This window comes from Limulus polyphemus, unplaced genomic scaffold, assembly GCF_000517525.1.
Source record: "Limulus polyphemus unplaced genomic scaffold, Limulus_polyphemus-2.1.2 Scaffold4193, whole genome shotgun sequence".
Lineage (NCBI taxonomy): Eukaryota > Metazoa > Arthropoda > Merostomata > Xiphosura > Limulidae > Limulus > Limulus polyphemus.
This window is the reverse complement of record NW_013669803.1, coordinates 54,774-75,115: the sequence shown is the minus strand read 5'-3', so window position 1 is coordinate 75,115 and position 20,342 is coordinate 54,774. Positions and strand designations below refer to the sequence as shown.

Genomic DNA, 20,342 nt, shown 5'->3' with positions numbered 1-20,342 from the left:
CAATCTATCTGCCTATCTATATCGTGCTGGTTTTACTCGTCAGGCTTATATACTAAAAAAGAGGGCGTCTAGCAAACACTAGGACATACGCGAGGTTCCTCGATAAGTCATGATCCTTCTAGAAACTCCAGCACACATGCTCCCAGCATCGCGTGACTTCCGCTGTCGTAACAATGAATACAATTCTGAATAAATTCGTAGGAGATTTAGAGCATTGCTCGAGAGTATTTAGGAAGTATTCTTAAACTGCCAACTTTTGAACTAACTATTCCTTTGCACTGTAGATGCTTGTCATGTCACTAGTTATAGAACATATTATATGTTGCATTAGAAGTAGACTGCATTTTAATTAGTAGTGAACTCTGTGATAATGTAGCATGATAATGTTTAATTAAGAAGGAAAAATCCTATCACTGTTACAGTTTATCTCTGAGAAATATGTGTATTCATTTTCTTCAGTTGTCATGGAGTCAATAAGCTCATATTTTATTTCAGTTGTTACACCATTGACTATAGATTACTCAAACGTATGAACTGTGATTCTTATTTTAGAAACAAATCATGTCCTCTCTTGAAAATGCTTGGTCTGACGAGGGATTTAGAAGTGCCCTGACCTATACAAGAGCACTTGTTGAAGTTAACCCTATTTCTATTTTGTAAAGCCTATTGGTTAATTACTCCCAACCTATTGTGTCAATCTCAAACAGTCTTGGAATGTTGAGCTTTAGACAATGTTGAATATTATCAAGGGATTCAAGGTTAAAGTATGAAAGTTGCTGGATTTTTTCTCAAACAATCACGGTCTTCTCATGATGAATGAGATGTAGGGTGTTCAAGGTTGGGATCCCTTCAAAATCTTTATTTGTTGGTAGATGGAAAGCAAACTGCAAATGAAGGAGTTTTGTTATAAATTTAAAATTTTGAGATAAAGTTTATGTTCAAGTTATTACTTTGAAATATATGATTGCTGTTAAGTTTACATTGTTTTAATTATGCTTTGAACATTCCCCGTCAGTTGACGGGTATATCAGCTTGTAGAGAATAAAGAGACAAAACATAAAAACGAAATAAACGAAAATTTTAAAAAATCAGATACAACTAAAGCAAATAAAAAATATATGATATGCATTCATATCACAGCTCTATTGGTGAAATTACTTATCATCGACATAGCTGGTATAAGGAAGTTACAGTCCTTAATTGTTTGTGCTTCTATTAGTAGGCATCTGTAAGTCTCGCAAGACTATGAAATGTGTAATTCTTTCGACACTTTCTTGTATCGCTGTATAGTCATATTTGAGACAAGCACACTCTGTTGCAGTTTGAGCAGGCAAAGGTTGTTGTTGGGCATGAAGGCTGTTGTGCTGAATTCTTTCTGATGGTCCTTTTTCTTCTGCTTGCTGAGTTCTTTTTTCTTCATGTCCTCTATCAAACAGCTTTTCCAAGCAATTTACTTTTGTACTACTTCTTCCTAGTTGTCAACGCAAATTTCAAAAGTTTTCATATTTTTTTTGCAAGTGTTCTTGTAGCGTAGATGGGGACGTCCAACTGATCTTTTTCCTAAAGCCAGTTCCATCTTGAGGATTTTTCCATCTTTCATGCTACTATTTTATTAGATAAATCTTATTAAATTTTTGTCGAAAATACTGTAACAGTTCTGATTTTACCATAGTAATAAACAGTTTTAATAGATTCCTAACTTCATATACACACATACAAACACATGTATTATTTTTCTTAATTAAAGATAACTTTTCTAAGGTTATCCGAACTTCAGTATTTGCCTTACTCGGTTTCGAGATTTGTTCTTAAAATGGCGTCTGCTTTGAGAAATGTGTTTACTCTTCGGCTAGGTAATATATGTATATATATATATATATATTTCTTTCTTCGAAAAACATTACAGTGAATAATTGAACGATGAAGCTGATTTAGTATGTAAAAATGAAAATATTTGTTGTAAACTAACTTTCTGTTCATTGTAATCCGAAAAGGAGACTCTCGTAGTTTAGTTAAGCCTTTTTAACTTTTAAAATTAGATTTTGACTTTGAGTTATAATTCTATTCTAAGTCAACATTTTAAGAACAGCAAGGGTTCATCGAGGCTGCCTCATCCACTAACTAAACTTAAAAAAAAACACCCGTAAAGCCAGCCTTTATCATTTAGATTATTTTATATATTTATCAAGCCTTCTCTTAAAATTTAAACTCCCATAAATTTACAGCATCCACCACATCCGCAGCCTGCAGGCAAACCATTTCAATGGCCAACCATCCTATTACTATTAGAAAAATAAGTGTGCCTTACCTGAAGATGACTCTTACCCTGCCAAAACGTATACCTTTGTCTCCTTATCCTGTATGAAATACATATGATGCATCAACACCATCAAATTCCTTAACAATAACAATCTTAAACACTTCAGTGATATTTACCCTAACTCTTCTTTTTTCTAGAGAAAACAATTTCTTTGTATGATAACCTTTCCATCCTAGTTGCTCTTCTATGAATATTTTCCAACAGTTTAATACCCTTCCTAAAATAAGGAGCCAAAGAGTGAACACAGTGCTCAACGTGAGGCCTCACCAGTGACTTATGTAATGAAATTATAACTCTTTGGACTTACGTTCATTGTTTCTGTAGTTCACCATAAAAGCCTATTTTCCATACCACTAACAACAGCACACTGATTGGGAGAATTGTCAACCTAAACACCGAGATCCTTTTTTTCCATAACACTGTTAATGTTATTCCTATTAAAATTATACTTATAGCTTGAATTATGATAAACCACTTGCATTTAATAATTGTTTTTAAACTATTATTTATTTGCCAGTCTCATCGTGTAATATAAAATCCTTTTGTAAAACAACAGCGGCAGTACGCAAAACCTTAATATCATAATCAAATAATTGTTTAAGATTTAAATATTTGTTCACTTTCTTAGTTAAAGAAGCTGTCTTTAGTCTTTTAGAAGTTTAAGCAAAATTAAGATAAACTTATTTTTTAATTAAAATTTATTATCATTCATTGTCTATTACTAGTTCAAATTTTTAATAGAAATGTGAAAATGTAACATTTATGAAAACGGCTGTCAGGAGTAGGTCATTCCATCTCCTAAGAAACATTGAAAAATATTTTCTGACATAAATAGTTTTGTTTCTAGATAAGTTTTTAGAACTGGAAAGTTATTATTTTACTAAGTGTATCAATCTGAATATTTTATGACATTGGTCATATCATGAATATCCCTGACACTAATGAAGGCACACTGAGTAACATACAAAATAGTAGGTCTATTTTGAAATAGTTAGTTGACCAAAACAACAGTTCATAAACATAATGAAACCTAATACCCATTTTGGATAGACCAATGTTCTGTTGAAACAACTAGTAGATTCCCCCCCCAAAGCAAACTCTTCATTATGCTTATAAGTCACTGGAAAGTTATTATTTTACTAAGTGTATCAATCTGAATATTTTATAACATTGGTCATATCATGAATATCCCTGACACTAATGAAGGCACACTGAGTAACATACAAAATAGTAGGTCTATTTTGAAATAGTTAGTTGACCAAAACAACAGTTCATAAACATAATGAAACCTAATACCGATTTTGGATAGACCAATGTTCTGTTGAAACAACTAGTATATCCCCCCCCCCCCCAAAGCAAACTCTTCATTATGCTTATAAATCATTGTCTGTCAACTTATTGTGTTAGCATAATGTGCTTAAAGATGCAAGGCCTATCTTAAATCAAGATATTGAATGTTTGTAAGGTATGCCACCATTAACTTAGGTACAAAACACATCTCTTGATCGTTTTTATTCTGATAAAAGTAATTTCAAAGTGTGGGCAGCTTTTAAGCCCAGATATTTGTTTTTGAAATGTTTTAAATTTGCCTCACAGTAAATCATAAAAAATATATTGTAATGAACTAAATATCTCGTAATATACATAACCATCAGTTGAAAACTAGGTTTACAGATAATAACGCAGACTGACAGTTGAACTGTGTTGTACCTACCTCACAAAACATTTCAAATTTGTCTTTCACTAATTTTGTTGACTGTATGTGACACACACACTCACTTACTAAGTAACATGAAATAAAGAAATATGAAATTTCCTAAGTCGCAACAGTTCTAGCAAAGAAAATTAAAAATGTGATATCTCAGTGAAGTAAGAAATAATTAACTAAAAGTTCTCTGGAATAAATTTGTAATTATTGTAATTATGAGAGTAATCTGTAAACACTGTAATGGGTATACAACACAGAGCATCAGTAAAAAGAAAATTTCAGACATTTCTTTAAACTGTGCTATAGCCACAACACAGACTGAAGGTTAGAATAAGGTTGATGAACCATCTAACTAAATACTGGTTAACATTTCTCTGACTGTAAAAATAATGTTTTACTTATTCAACAAAATCTAGTAAACACCTAATCCGATGACGAGGAACTCACTTTGAGACTAATAATGCTTGGAGACGGCTTGAATGGGTAGTGAAAAAAAACTTTAATATAGTTTAACATAACATCAAATGTTTCGACAAGGTTTTGTCATCATTAGGTACAAAATATTGTCGAAACGTTGTACATTTGCTGTTATGTTAAACTTATATTAAAGTTTTTCTTCATTCCCATTCAAGCCGTCTCCAAGAATTACTAGTAAACACCAGTTTTTAGATTGTCGTGAACGACAACTAGCATATTGAGAATTCCCTGCAAAAAATTATTAACTAAGTTCGAATTGAAACATGTACCTAGTTAATGGTTTTGTTCAATAAGTTTAAATAGTCTTTAATAGTTTCTGTATAGTTAGACAGGACTTGAAATTTACACTAATTAGCAAACTAGTAAATTTCTAGATAGTGTCGTAGTTTTTCTAGTAAAACTTAAAAGGGATTAGAAACATTGTTAGAACACATTTCAGAAGGAAGATTTGAACATTCTTACTGTTGAGTGGTAATATACGCGTGAACTGCATGCCGTACCCACGTTAAGTATCAGGAAATTGTGGTAAAGAGTTACAGTTTCAACTAATTTCATAGGTTGCTAAATTTGCTTCATACAACCTTCACAGTGCAGTTTTGCCAACGCTGTGGTTAGAAATACCGAGATCAAGTGTTAACTTAATTTGTGTTAACACAAATATTAGGCCTATTGGCTTCTAATGTTTCATCAGCTGTTGGCATTTAAATAGTAAATTTTAACAATAATATATCTTTTTTGAATATAGGGTGGCCAGCAGCAGTGGAGTACTCTCTATTTTTTTTTTTATCCAAAGCACTCCAGTTTATGTGCACTAACTGTCCAGAATTTTACATCGGAGAAATAGGTATAAAATTGGAAACCAGTTTCACATAACACACTAAAAAATCCTCCCATGTTTACCACCATTGAAACTCAAAAAAACCACAGTATATCCATACAAAACACTGTTTTTTAAACAAAGAACCTAACATCAATAAATGCAAAATAAAAGAAGTTATCTTAATTGCAGAAAACAGCTCCACCTTAAATCAACACCCGGGGGTACCAAGATACCTATATTAGACTGTGAAACAATATCCGGTCATGTGACCTCTCTGTTCTATACTGTACATAATACTCATGTATCTCTAAACTACTTGTACCCGAGGATGACATAGTATTGTCAAAACGTACAGTTATAATAAATTTTTCATTACCCAACATTATTGTTAGAGAATAGGGTTCATGTGAGTGGAGATGGTACAACATTGTTGTTAGAGAATAGGGTTCATGTGAATGAATGGAGATGGTACAATATTACTGTTACAGAATAGGGTTCATGTGAATGAGTGGAGATGGTACAACATTACTGTTAGAGAATAGGGTTCATGTGAATGAATGGAGATGGTACAACATTACTGTTAGAGAATAGGGTTATGTGAGTGGACATGGTACAACATTACTGTTAGAGAATAGGGTTCATGTGAATGAATTGAGATTGTACAACATTACTGTCAGAGAATAGGGTTCATGTGAATGAGTGGAGATGGTACAACATTATTGTTAGAGAATAGGGTTCATGTGAATGAGTGGAGATGGTACAACATTATTGTTAGAGAATAGGGTTCACGTGAGTGGAGATGGTACAACATTACTGTTAGAGAATAGGGTTCATGTAAATGAATTGAGATGGTACAATATTACTGTTAGAGAATAGGGTTCATGTGAATGAATTGAGATGGTACAACATTACTGTTAGAGAATAGGGTTCATGTGAATGATTGTAGATGGTGCTTTAATTCTAGTTGGTTTTCAAGTAAATCAGGCTTAAAAATAAAGGGATTTAAATCAGACATATCCACAAAGGAACTTGTACGAGATAACAACATAAAACAAATAAGAACAATACAAATCAATGTTGAACGTATAAAACACTAGTGTATGTTGGTACATAAAAATCAGCTTTTGTAGAACAATAAGCTTGTGATTGTTCCATTATTTAATAACACCAATGTCATATAAACAAACTCTTCATATATATAAAAAAATAAACATTAGCCAATCAGATAAAAAAAAGGCTTAATTACATGCAGTGATTGTGTGCTTGTTCTTTCTCAAAGATACTAATGAAGTTTCCACCAAATACTCTTTCTTGATATATATATATGTATATATTTTCTCATGATAGAGATTGATTTTACTTCTAAGCTTATAAAGGTAGCTAATATTTTCTTGCAGTTATACAGTGATGCTGAAAAATGTAAACATAAGTAAGAATTTACAAAACTTCATATACATTGAATGGAGGCTCTTAGTCGTTCAAATAGTACTGTACCAACGTGAACAGAGTTTAAATTGTAGATGTACTTGTAAGATTTAAAATAATTTAGTTTTGATTTAAATCTTTCTCTGTTTTTTTTATAGCTGGCAGATTCTACTTGGCTTCTATTAGACCATTTTCTGTCAACTCCTCGAAGCTGACTTACAGTAAGTTGGGAATATTCCAGAAATTTTTTTGAATGATGTGTTGCTAATTTGGACGTGATATGGCTTGTATCGGTACGATTTCAACCTAATAGCGTACCATGGCTGTTGTGGACTGCGTGATAGAATTACTTTAAATTATCATTTAGTATAATTATTAATAATTGTTTCAAAACTTGTATCAAAATTTTAGGGTATGTAATTTGATCAGAAAAAGCAATTTAGAGAATATACCTAAATGTTGAAAATAGTTTCCAGTTTTTTTTGTTTTTTTTTAGGTGAACACGTTTATTTAGATGATGGCATTTCAATATAATGTTTAGTATAATTGTGATCAAATACTTGAGATTTTATTAACAAGTGAAAAACGAGTAATTGTAAAAATACTCTGAATATGTTGAAAAATTTTAACCACGTGATAAGTTCAGAAGATTGTGGTTTAGTCATGCATTAGTGCCTACAGATGGAAGCACATACACGTTTGTTGTTCTCGGTAGCTTCAGTATTCAGCTAGTTTGTGTTAAATTGTTGCACTTAGTTTGAGTGATAAAAAAAGAAACAAGTTGTAATATTCGAGTTTCATTTATTGATTAAAAAAAGAAAAGATTTTGAGTGATAGTGTGTTTTGTTTCCAAAATAATAACTTATTATTATTATTAAAATATTTTTAACTTAATGTTTTATGGTGGGGTCTGCTCGGATCTTGGAAGAGTGACTGTGGAACCTTTTTACAGAAGACTAACACAGAGTTAAATAGGAGACAGTTATGGTTGAAAAGTTCTACATAACATCCATGAATTTGAATTAAAATTTTGAATGTATAAATAGAAAAAAAAAATTGATTTTTATACTGCCAAAACATGTTTATAAATTCTATGTATTGTTCCTTAAAAGATGGAATCAATTAAAACTGTGTATATTGTATTACTGAGGTAAATATTTTACAGATCAGGACATGTAATCTGTTTATAGGTTCTTGAGTACAGGCAACATTTATGATGTTGGTAATGATGGTAATAAATTAAAACTGTGTATATTGTATTACTGAGGTAAATATTTTACAGATCAGGACATGTAATCTGTTTATAGGTTCTTGAGTACAGGCAACATTTATGGAAATATAAATCTTATGGTTTATTTGTTCTATTCTGTAGTTTGTTTTCAGGCATAAACATTTTCTGCCAATTGGTGGAATCCTATAAGAAAATACAGTTAAACCTTTGTTATCTGGAAAGTCCTTGTAACTGAAAAATTCAATATCTCCATATACAAATGCTTATTTTAGCTTATTGGCACTGCTATGGCTTTGTTTGGCTTCAGTTGTTAGCCACCTGTACTGTCATTCATATTTAAAATACTGTGTTTGTATAGTTTAATATTTCTTACAATGTTTATTATTGTTTAAAACTGTTGTTGAAATACTGTATTTTGGAAGATTAACAAGATGTAAAAATATTCCCTGTACAAAAATCATAAGGTGAATGCTTTTGTAACCAGAATGTTTGCTTATCTGGCACTACCCAGGTCTGGAAGATGCCAGATAATAAATCTTTTACTCTACTTTAAATTTGTTCTTACTTATAACTTATAAGCCTCCCGATTAAAAATGTACCATACTACATCAGCAAGTGCATCTAAGCCTAACATCTGGACTTGCTGACGTTGTAATGGGGTTTTTCATCCTTGTAGGTTGTTTCATATCAAATCCATTAAAAAACAAACAAACAAACAGAAATGCTACATTGACAGTCCAAGTAAATCGTTCAGCATAGTTTGAAAGTTGCAGCCATTTTATACAATGGAAAGGTGAAATTATTTATCTGTTACCAACTGTTAGTATTGTTAAATTATGGGGTGTTATTGATGTTGGAGCATAACTGAATTATACAAGTTTGTATAAGATTAAATATTAAATATTATGTCTGACTAATGAAGGTTAATGTTGACCAGGGCCAGATTAAGAATTAGTGGGGCCCAGGTAATATTTCGGACTAATAATAATGATAATAATAATGGTAATAATAATGATGGTAATAATAATAAAATAATGATGGTAATAATAATAATAATAATGATGATGGTAATAATAATAATGATGATGGTAATAATAATAATAATGATGATGGTAATAATAATAATAATGATGGTAATAATAATGATGATGGTAATAATAATAATAATAATGATGGTAATAATAATAATAATAATGATGGTAATAATAATAATAATGGTAATAATGATGGTAATAATAATAATAATGATGGTAATAATAATAATAATGGTAATAATAATAATAATGATGGTAATAATAATAATGATGATGGTAATAATAATAATAATGATGATGGTAATAATAATAATAATAATGATGATGGTAATAATAATAATAATGATGGTAATAATAATAATAATAATGATGATGGTAATAATAATAATAATGCATTGTTGCTTCTATTTTGCTAGTTTTACAAATGATAACTATTTTTACTTGAGTAGTCGGTGGGACTCCTGTATGGCTGGGGCCCAAGAACTGCACCTAGGTGTCCCATTCATTAAACCGATACTGAGGATGACAATAGAATATACCAGATTCTTCTATGTTACTAGTATAAGAACTGATTGATGAATTGTCAACATATTGAGTACAAATTATTTTCAAATTAACAAATACTGACAGCCTTTTAGAACCTGTCAACCAAGTATTTGCTTGTTGTTCTGGAGAAAAAAAAACAGACTGAAAAGTATCAAAATAATTTTTTTTCAAAGTTTTTATAGGTTTTGTAGTAATGTATGTAGTATTTTTCATGTTATTTAAGTACAAGTATACATTCGCTTTCACAAAGCTAACTAAATGTGGTTCCAAAATTTTCCTGTAACACCATACAGATTATTTTGTGGACTTGTATTCTGAAATAAAATGTAAATACTGCAAAATATAAAAAAATTATAATGTACAAAGGAACAATATTGGTTTGTTTGTTTTTTTGCAACACCTGCTGTGTTGATTCTGCTTGTATGTATGGCTTGAACGGTATTAGTAAAACCAGGATCTGGTGTGTGTATTGATTTTACATGTCTATTGTGTCTTGAACAGAAATAGTAAATCCAGGAGATCTCAACATGGACTGGAAAGATATCACAGATCGGGCAGCTAATACTGCTTTCTGGTCAGAAATATTTAGAGGTTAGTATTCAGATCTGAGAAGAAATCTATAAAGGTGTATTCTACAGGTCTACATGCAGTTCTGTTCTTAGAAATATCTATGCAAAATAAGAACCTTGCATAAAAAGTAACAATATTATAAACATTTTTTTTATTCTGTAAAAGTGATGTGCCATTTTGGATTTAGTTATTCCATTGTTATTAGTTGTATTTTCAGTGTTATGTATATGATTACAAAATTTTTAAATGTTTTACATCCTGTGATTAAGAGCTGCTGTGACATAAGCTAAAGTTACTGTTTATTGAAATAAACGATTTCAGTATTTTCATATATTAGAAGAAATTAATAAAATCTGTTCTTTATTATGTAAAAGGTTTGGGTGTCACTTTGGGACATATATTTAAAGAACCAGCAACAATTAACTATCCATTTGAGAAAGGTCCTCTTAGTCCTCGATTCAGGGGAGAACACGCACTTCGAAGATATCCATCCGGCGAAGAGCGATGTATTGCCTGTAAATTGTGTGAAGCAATTTGTCCTGCACAGGTAAGGAATCAATTTTTTGGTACTAAATGTATTTGACTATAACAAATTCCTGGTACGACAGTTGAAAACACCTAGATTTTATCCTTTCGTAACTAGAACAGAAGTTTTTCGGGTATTTAACAATATTATTCAAAACGTTTTATGAAGTTGTTTTTTCAGGTATTTAACAATATTATTCAAAACGTTTTATGAAGTTGTTGTGCATCTGGGTGATGTTTTTATAGGCATGATATACGTAATTAGGAACTTGTTTGGATCTTCACATCAGGACAATGTTATACACCACATTAGTCATTAAAGAGAGCTTGTACTTGCTTGGCTAGGTTTCTGTGTCACCTCTGCCCAAGAATATCACTATACTCGTGTGGGGTAGTAGTGGAGGGGTTTTTTTTAGGTTAGTATGAAGAAGCTGATCTCTCTGTAAACATCTAATGAGAATGATCACCTGTGTAGATAACATAGTATTGTGGAATACTGCAACAGGATCATAATCTAACCAAAAGTATGACATTGATTTAATTATTTTTCTTTGTTGAGTGCAGTTGCATTTTTTGCATCACTCCAACAGTCATAGGAGTTATTCAGCACAGCAGAAACTAAACAGTTAAAATTGTACAAGTGAGATATTGATATTCCGAGACAATACACACCTCGTCACTCAGAAAGCTATATTTCCTGTGCATCTTTCTTGGAGATATGCATTTCACTGCCTTTAGGCAACTCCTACCTAAACTCATGAGATTTCTCATGAATTATGTTACTGCATACTGATATTATTATGCAATAGGAGGATGACACAACCTCCCTGCACATTAGCTCCCTCTATAGTTTTGCACCCATAATGTTCATTCTATTCCTTGGCACTGAACTATATCAGATGTGTTTTTTTCTTTGTCAATTTCACAAGATCTGCAATGTTTAAGGAATTTAATTTCCTTCTTTTTTCACTTCAAACTATGAACACTAGTTCATAAAATGTCTTTTAATACTTGTATGACTAATTTCCTCACACAGGTTATGTAATAAATATGGCTTATGGAAACACATTCTCTGGGGATAATGTGGCGACCATTGTGAAAAGAGTAGTGGTATCCCTTATTTTCCCGGGACCTTCAGTTCCAGTCTCTTCTTCAGGTGTTCCTTCTCCTTGTTTGTGGGAAGAATGATGAGAATGAATTAGACTGTTCCTTCACCTGAATAGACTTTGGGAACTCCTGTCCTTGTTGTTGAGAAACTTAAACTTTTTTGCATTTTAGGCTTTAGTTTCTTAGGTAAGACCAATCTTTTTCTTTTCTCTGTGTCATATTCATCTTTTGTTCCCTACTTCTTAATCCTAACTCCTACCTCATTTCGTTTACCATTCATGCAGCATCAAGCCTCACCCTTCCTGTTTGTATGATTTTTATTTCCTTGATTTTTATCATTCTGCACCCTTTTGCGATTCTCAATACTCTTGTCTTTGCCTGATCCTTTTTGCCACAGTTCTTTAACTCTCCTCTCTACATTTTAAATCTGAGGCACTCCACTGTGCCCTAGAGAATTTTTGCATGTGATTCTCATTCCTTTCACTTCTCCACTGTACCCATTCCACTTCTACTATTCACTTCTCACTCACCTCTTTGTTACTGGGTAGGGATGCTCTGCAATACCAAGTTTGACTTGTTTCTTACCTCCTAGAAGCCCTTCACCTAGCCCTATTCTTTGCTCTGCAGTTTGGACGTATTCCTTATTTGATTGAATCATGTGCTGAAGCTGCCCTTCATCAATTCTTTCTTTCATTCTCTGTTTCCACACTGTCTCCAAGCCTTTTCTACATCATAGTACCTCGTCTTAGTACCTACTTCCTCATCCTTTGATTCCCAACTTCCTCTTCTACCTGGTGTCAGATTTATTGAGCTCTTTGGTGATGTTTTCATCATGTGAAGTCTTGTGGGTGCTTGGCTGTCACAGTTTGAGCTCTTTTGATCACACTTTTTAGTCTATACAGGAGTGAGTAGAATAGTGACTATAAATTCCATAGGTCACAGGCAGAAGGCTGATCCCAGCTGAGATTGAGTTGAAAAACATTCCCCCTCCCAGTGAATAAGCTATTGAATGGGAGTGAGGAATTGTTGGAAGTGGTAACAAACACAGCCTCATGGAGGTGTTGGACACAGATGGGAGAAGGAGGAGGAAAAGAAACCAAATGGGGGCTGAAAGCAGGTGGGGAAGGGAATTAATGATAAAGTTTGTGGGTAAAAAGTGAAAAACTCTGTATATGAGGTTTGGTGACCATGGCTTCATGGGGACTGCTTATCCCTTTGGGTCACACACATATGCACCTCCTCACTTGGTCCTTGCATGACCAGAGGGATGCCTCACAGGATTATTTGATCTTGTTGTTCTCCTGTGCCTCCCTCTATTCCTGTATTTTTGTGGATGGCTGGACTAATCCAATATCACCATCTGTGTTCCATTACCTCCTCCCAAACCAGAGCTACACCTCTTCACCTATGTTTTCCCTTTATTTAGGGAGCATTCCTGAACTACAATTTTTGGCAAAGGGAAACAGGAAGATTCCTCTTTCTATATTCACACACTTGAACTTGCAGTAGACTGTTGGGCATGATACCATTCTTACTACTTTTAGTGAATCATTTTGTTATGTTCCATTCCAATAACTCCTTGTTTTTTCCTAAATTAACTACCATAAAGGAATCCTGTACAGAATCCCTTGCTTTCAAACTCTGGACCTCCCTTCTTGGGCCAATTATCAATGGGTTGGTTTCCTTGCATACCATGTACCACATACTATAAACAGGGTTTTGGACTGCCTCTCGTGGCCAGACCATGTTCTACCTGCAGATGGTCTCTTCTCCCCCAGTTTCCATTGGGGGGTACTATCTTGGGTATTCCGCTCATTATTGTCTAGCCAACCTTCTTACTATCATGCTTCCCCTCTTCTGATCGTCTGTTCTCCATCCCTCAGCACTGGCTGTCACTGCTTTCCACTAGGTCTGGTTGTATCCTTGTCATAATGTTCACCCACCTTTCTGACCTTTACCCCAGTTCCAGGCCTTGACTAGAGACATTCCTTGTTGTATCTTCTTATTGGTACCCCTCTGACTTACTTACTCTTAGTTCACTCTTCTATGCCACCATTCCCTCTTTCTTTGCCAATTATACACTCTATTGCTTCAACATCTCCCATCTATCATGTTATGTTGTCCTTCCACCTTCATTTGGATTAGTCTGGTCCATCACCTGTTGAACCAGACTTTACCATTTGGTAATCCTATCCTTTGTCATTCTAGGGATCATTATACCTGGTCCTTCTAACTGCATACGGGGTGTAGCTTTCAGTGTTGGGTCATCCACTGCCACCTTCCTCCTGACTGTTCTATTGTCAGACATCTTCCTTCTCTTTACCAAGCTATTTGACAGGGTTCAGCTGGCTCTGCCATTGCCAGTTATGAGGCAGCCTTACCTTCAACATTTTGCCTTTCTCAATATTGCAAGGTGTTTTCTCCCGTGTTCTTTCCACCTTGTTTCAGTCCTTCCCTATCTCAATATTGCAAGGTGTTTCTTCCCATGTTCTTTCCACCTTGTTTCAGTCCTTCCCTATCCATAGACACACTTGCCCTATTCCCATGCCCACATGAGTCCTCAGTGCCATCCTGCACATTCTTACCTGTGTTCCTTCGAGCTGTTGTCTACCTGCAACTTCTACCATTTTCTCTCCAGACATATTCCTCTTACTTCTCACTTGTGGTTGCCATCATTCAGACCTTTATGCTAGCGACTCATCCCCTACCCTTTCCATTGTCCTTATATTCTAATTTATACAGAACTGTCCTTCATACTATGTGTGCCCTCCTTCTGCAGACTGCAACTGTTCTGTAGAGTCAAGGTAAGCACACACTATTCATACGTATCGTCCTACAACAGCTGATGCTGTCTGGTAGTCGATGTGTGCATGCTTAATATTACATAACTTATGACATGAATTTATGTTCCTTCCTCCTGCAGTTGGTCTTGGTCCAAGTGTCTGCTGGTCTGCTGGTAGAATTGAGGCAAGCACATACTACCATTACATATTCTATTGCATAAATTCTGTTCACTTCTCCGGCAGCTGGGGATGGTCCAAGTGTCTGCCGGTAGAGTTGAGACAAGTGTGCCACTTTTAATCTCTGTGCCATCCTCCTGCAGCTAGTGTCAGTCCAATAACTCTGACAATAGAGTTGAGGTAACACTTAGGTAACAAATTGGCTCTCTAACCTCTTGTTCGCAAGTATTTGGATGGTCATGTTCTTATTCCACCTATAACTGCAACACATGAGGCTTGTTTGTCTCTTTCTCCCTTCTACTCTGGGCAAAGAGTGTACCTTGGAAGAGATGAGATGTAGTCTCCCATGAATGACCCCTATTGGAACATCTGCCATAGAAAAATAATAAAACATAGATTTGTGGGAAATATCTGGGTTGACTGAAAGTTTTTGTTGTTTTCACTTTTTCTCCCAGCTTGCTCTACGGGTTTTGGTGTTGTGTAAAGTGGGTGAAGTATAGTTGAAATCATGAATATTCCTGAGAAGAAATACACATATTTAGCTAGTTCAGAATGAGGTGTTCAAATATATTATCTGCCTTCACATTTCGAGTTGTAAAAGGAATCTTGTGCCAGTATGGAATACAATATTAAGTATTGGCACTTGTGTATAAAAGAATGGGACATCATATTTTTCTTCAATGCAATAATGTCTCAATTTTGAGTTTTCCGTCGAAATAAGCACTATTCGATATTTTTCTATTAATTTTGTGTCAAAAAAACTTTTTTTCCATTTTCAAAAAAAATTCATATTTTCACCGAAAACCCAAGGCTATTTTCCATGTTTTTACCGAAAACCCAAGGCTATAGTCCGTGTTTTTACTGAAAACCCAAGGCTATAGTCCATGTTTTTACTGAAAAACCAAGGCTATAGTCCATGTTTTTACCGAAAACCCAAGGCTATAGTCCATGTTTTTACCGAAAACCCAAGGCTATAGTCCATGTTTTTACCGAAAAACCAAGGCTATAGTCCATGTTTTTTTCCCAATTAAAAAAAAAAAGTTTTTCCTCGTATTTCAATACAAAGATGCTCTTGATGTAACACATTGAAATGGGTACACAATTAAAAACATTTTTAATTAAGCACAATCTAAAGGTTCCAAAATGTTGCCTCTACATGCTTTGACATTACATCATCATCAGGTGTGAATTGAAATACCCGATACGTGGTATTTATATATATTTTTTTAAACTAGGTCACGTGACTTGTGTATTGGTTTACTATTCCCGTGTAACTTTTATAGAGGAGGTCGCACCACATTCGTATACACATATTTGCCGGACCTTTGTCTCTATTTAATACTCCATTATTTTCAAGAGTTTTTGTTGGCTCCAATACGTTTTAGTTGAGCCAGTATTATAGTTTTTTTCCATAACAAAATACTATTTTAATCATTCTGTTGGATATTATAAACTCCATATTTTCTGGGGAACATTTGAAACAAAGTTTATGAATCTAGTAACAATTAGAGACAATATTTATAACAGTAACTTCAACACCTTGTCTAATTCATTATATAATGTCTTTATTACAATAGTTTTTTTGATAACATTTTGTAGGCTATTACTATTGAAGCAGAGGAGAGAGCCGACGGCAGTCGTCGAACAACTCGCTATGACATCGATATGACAAAATGTATTTATTGTGGATTCTGCCAAGAAGCTTGTCCTGTTGATGCTATTGTAGAGGTATTATGATTAAGAATTACATTGAAAGGCTGTAATAGCAAACATTTGCATAACAGAGAATGATTAATTATGTATGCACTACTGTGCATAAATTAGAGACCACCATTCTGTTTACTGTGTAGAATCTGACCAGGTTGAATTAGGGTAATAATGCCAATCTAAAACCCTTATTTCTCTAAACATCTTCCAAATCACGAGCTTGGTTTCAATTAATTCTAATAAAATGATGTTTAAAAATGTTTGAACTGACAACAACAATGTTTATGAAAACAGAGTCACTTAAATTTTAGATGCTGTAATTCTGTGGCTGTTACAGTGACATCCAACATTGTTGTGGCTGTTACAGCGATATACAACATTGCTGTGGCTGTTACAGTGACATCCAACATTGTTGTGGCTGTTACAGTGACATCCAACATTGTTGTGGCTGTTACAGTGACATCCAACATTGTTGTGGCTGTTACAGTGACATCCAACATTGTTGTGGCTGTTACAGTGACATCCAACATTACTGTGGCTGTTACAGTGACATCCAACATTGTTGTGGCTGTTACAGTGACATCATTGTTGTGGCTGTTACAGCGATATCCAACATTGCTGTGGCTATTACAGTGACATCCAACATTGTTGTGGCTGTTACAGCTATATCCAACATTGCTGTGGCTGTTACAGTGACATCCATCATTGTTGTGGCTGTTACAGCGATATCCAACATTGTTGTGGCTGTTACAGCGATATCCAACATTGCTGTGGCTGTTACAGCACCATCCAACATTGCTGTGGCTGTTATAGTGACATCCAACATTGTTGTGGCTGTTACAGCGATATCCAACATTGCTGTGGCTGTTACAGTGACATCCAACATTGTTGTGGCTGTTACAGTGACAGCCAACATTGCTGTGGCTGTTACAGTGATATCCAACATTAAGTAGCATTTTGCATGTAAAGTTTTTACCACAAAATAATTAGAAAAACATTTTCTAGCCATGACATAGCAGCTCACAAAATGGCTCCGAGTTTTTTTTTCAAGTACAAACTTTTAGCTTATAACTCCATCATCTCTTGACAGGTTTGAAATCTAATTACAGTTTTGGACTCAAGAGGTCAAACCCTTTCAACAGATGTATTTGACTATTGCCCAAGGTCTCGTAGATTAATTTACTCTAATCCTGCCTGCTAAAAGAATTTCAACTTGAGGGTAGGCTGGTAATGATTCTGATGAGTAATAAAATTGAATCGAGAATATGTGCGCCGCACACTTGGTATTGCTGGCGCTCAAAAATATATATCCAATAAAAAGGGATAAAAGGTCTCATAGATTAATGTACTCTAATTCTGCCTAAAATAATTTCAAGTGCTAAAGCTTTCGAGTATTCCCTCTTGTTCCTGAGTGTAAGAGTTATTATTTGCTTCTAGAGACAAATATAATTTTCTTTAATCAATGAGTCTAACAAAACCGTTGATTCTCGACTATGAATATAGCTCCAAGACCCACACTTTCTGATGAAGTACAAATACAGCTTCAGATAGCATTGAAAACTCTCAAATTTTGAAATTTCATATTTGTTTCCTATCCCTAAGATACTGTAAATAGATCTATGTTGTACATTTTTATCCAGGAGACTTGAGAGTTTCCTATACATTTGTCATTTCTTTTGGGATGTACTTACAAGTTTTCAATAGTTATGTAAGACTCTTTAAAATAAATTGCAGATCATGGACTAGGACTGTTTTACTACGTGCTGTAGCATATATTTAAATGGTAACAAATGCCAGTGGTCTGTTATTATATGTAAGTATACCTTGAGATACAGGTTGAAAAAAAGAATAGATGCATTTCCAAAAAAAAGTGTTTATATTGATTGTTGACCTCCTGTTAGTAATGTGTCAAATTTGCAACAATAAATTCACTGCTAATTCTGTTTCATTGAGCTATAACCCAAATCTCTTACATTTTGTAAACCCTTTTTTTTAACCACTCTCCATAACCAGAATCTCAAACACATATTCACATTCACCGAGAGTGGTTACCTGTGCTTGCTTTGTTATCGGCCATCAGATTTTCATATGTTTTTACACTTGTTTCTAACCATCTGGTGGTTGATCCAATACTTCTAGAACTGTATGATAGGATGTTTAAATTCATATACAAACCTGCTTTAAGGTTTAAAGATAACTTAAATCAATATATGGGTAAGCTCTATGAATAAGCTGACATAATTAACATATATGTTTGTCTGTGTATGGCAACAATACTAACAAACATTGTTCAGGAATGTTTAATTTTAACTGTTTAGTAGTATCCCCCAGGTGGGTCAACGATAGGTTTATGGACTCACAGTGCCAAAATTTGGGGTTCAGTTCTCTGCTGTAGACACAGTAGATGTCCTAATGTGCATTTCTCTAAAACAGATAAACAGTTTAGTATTTTTAACTGCCCCCATATAGTCATGTAGAATGTTATCAACTGTGTTCTTTGGAAAGCTATATTTGTTGAAAAACGTTGTAATGTTTTCAGACTTATACGCGCTAGTGATTTAATATCTTAATCATGTTTGTTTTAAACCAATCTGGAATGAAGCTACCAACATTGTAATACAAATGTTTTATTGTGGTTCGCTTCATTTTCTAAAGTTGCTATTTTTACCGTGTATCGAGAAAGGCAAGTTGGTGTTTTATACTGTTAACATTATTACGTGAACTATCAAAATACTTCGAAGACTAATCAACATAAACAGGGTCATTAATAATGACAAAAGTGTCAACATTCCTCCGATAATAGGTTGAAATTTCAAAGGACAATTTTCCAACCACCGTTTTTAGGAACTAGTTGACAAGTGATGGTGGTGTCCTTGTTCCCAATGTAACTCCTTCAGTTTGGACATATACAGTGTCGTTAAATAGGAAAGTAAATTCGTCAGTGCAATTCTCAACATTTTCTGCAAGACGTGTTTCGGAAACTTTCGTGTATATTACTATTCTGACACAAAATGTCCAATATTAGTTGTAGTCTTTCTAACAAAGAAATATAATTGTACGCATTGAAACATAAGCATTAGTTTCCAACTTTAAATTCTGCATTTCATAGAAAAATGGAAGAGTGGTATATTCATTGCATGTTAAACTGTTAAAGAAAAAAAATTAACTATTTGTACCTATATGAGAAATTATAGGCCTAACAAGACAGCCTTCCTTATGTACTTTTGGAACACTGTACAACATCTCTGTGTAACAATATGATTGGATATTATTTCTTTTGTCATTACATATCACAGTATAAATTATAGGCCTAACAGAACAGCCTTCCTTATGTACTTTTGGAACACTGCAACATCTCTGTGTAACAATATGAGTGATATGTAATGACAAAAGAAAGAATATCCAAAATATAAATTATAGGCCTAACAGAACAGCCTTCCTTATGTACTTTTGGAACACTGTACAACATCTCTGTGTAACAATATGATTGGATATTCTTCCTTTCTGCAAGTGACACATTCTGAGAAAGAGAACAGTCAACGCTATTGTTGTAACACTGCAAGTGATACATTCTGAGAATGAGAACATCAACGCTATTGTTGTAACACTGCAAGTGATACATTCTGAGAAAGAGAACAGTCAATGCTATTGTTGTAACACTGCAAGTGACACATTCTGAGAAAGAGAACAGTCAACACTATTGTTGTAACACTGCAAGTGACACATTCTGAGAAAGAGAACAGTCAATGCTCATGTTGTAACACTGCAGTGACACATTCTGAGAAAGAGAACAGTCAACGCTATTGTTGTAACACTGCAAGTGACACATTCTGAGAAAGAGAACAGTCAACGCTCTTGTTGTAACACTGCAAGTGACACATTCTGAGAAAGAGAACAGTCAACGCTATTGTT

General features: G+C 34.0%; 1 protein-coding gene across 1 annotated transcript in view; it reads left to right on the top strand.

The window, feature by feature from the left end:
- Positions 1–1,753: 1,753 nt before the first annotated feature.
- Positions 1,754–20,342, top strand: part of LOC106470742 (NADH-ubiquinone oxidoreductase subunit 8-like) — a 20,502-nt gene continuing 1,913 nt past the window's right edge. Inside the window, exons 1-5 of the mRNA XM_013931308.2 lie at positions 1,754–1,853; positions 6,909–6,971; positions 10,063–10,152; positions 10,506–10,678; positions 16,323–16,451. Of these exons, the coding sequence (XP_013786762.1) occupies positions 1,814–1,853; positions 6,909–6,971; positions 10,063–10,152; positions 10,506–10,678; positions 16,323–16,451 (495 nt within the window). The 5' untranslated portion in view covers positions 1,754–1,813. The remainder of the gene's footprint in view (positions 1,854–6,908; positions 6,972–10,062; positions 10,153–10,505; positions 10,679–16,322; positions 16,452–20,342) is intronic.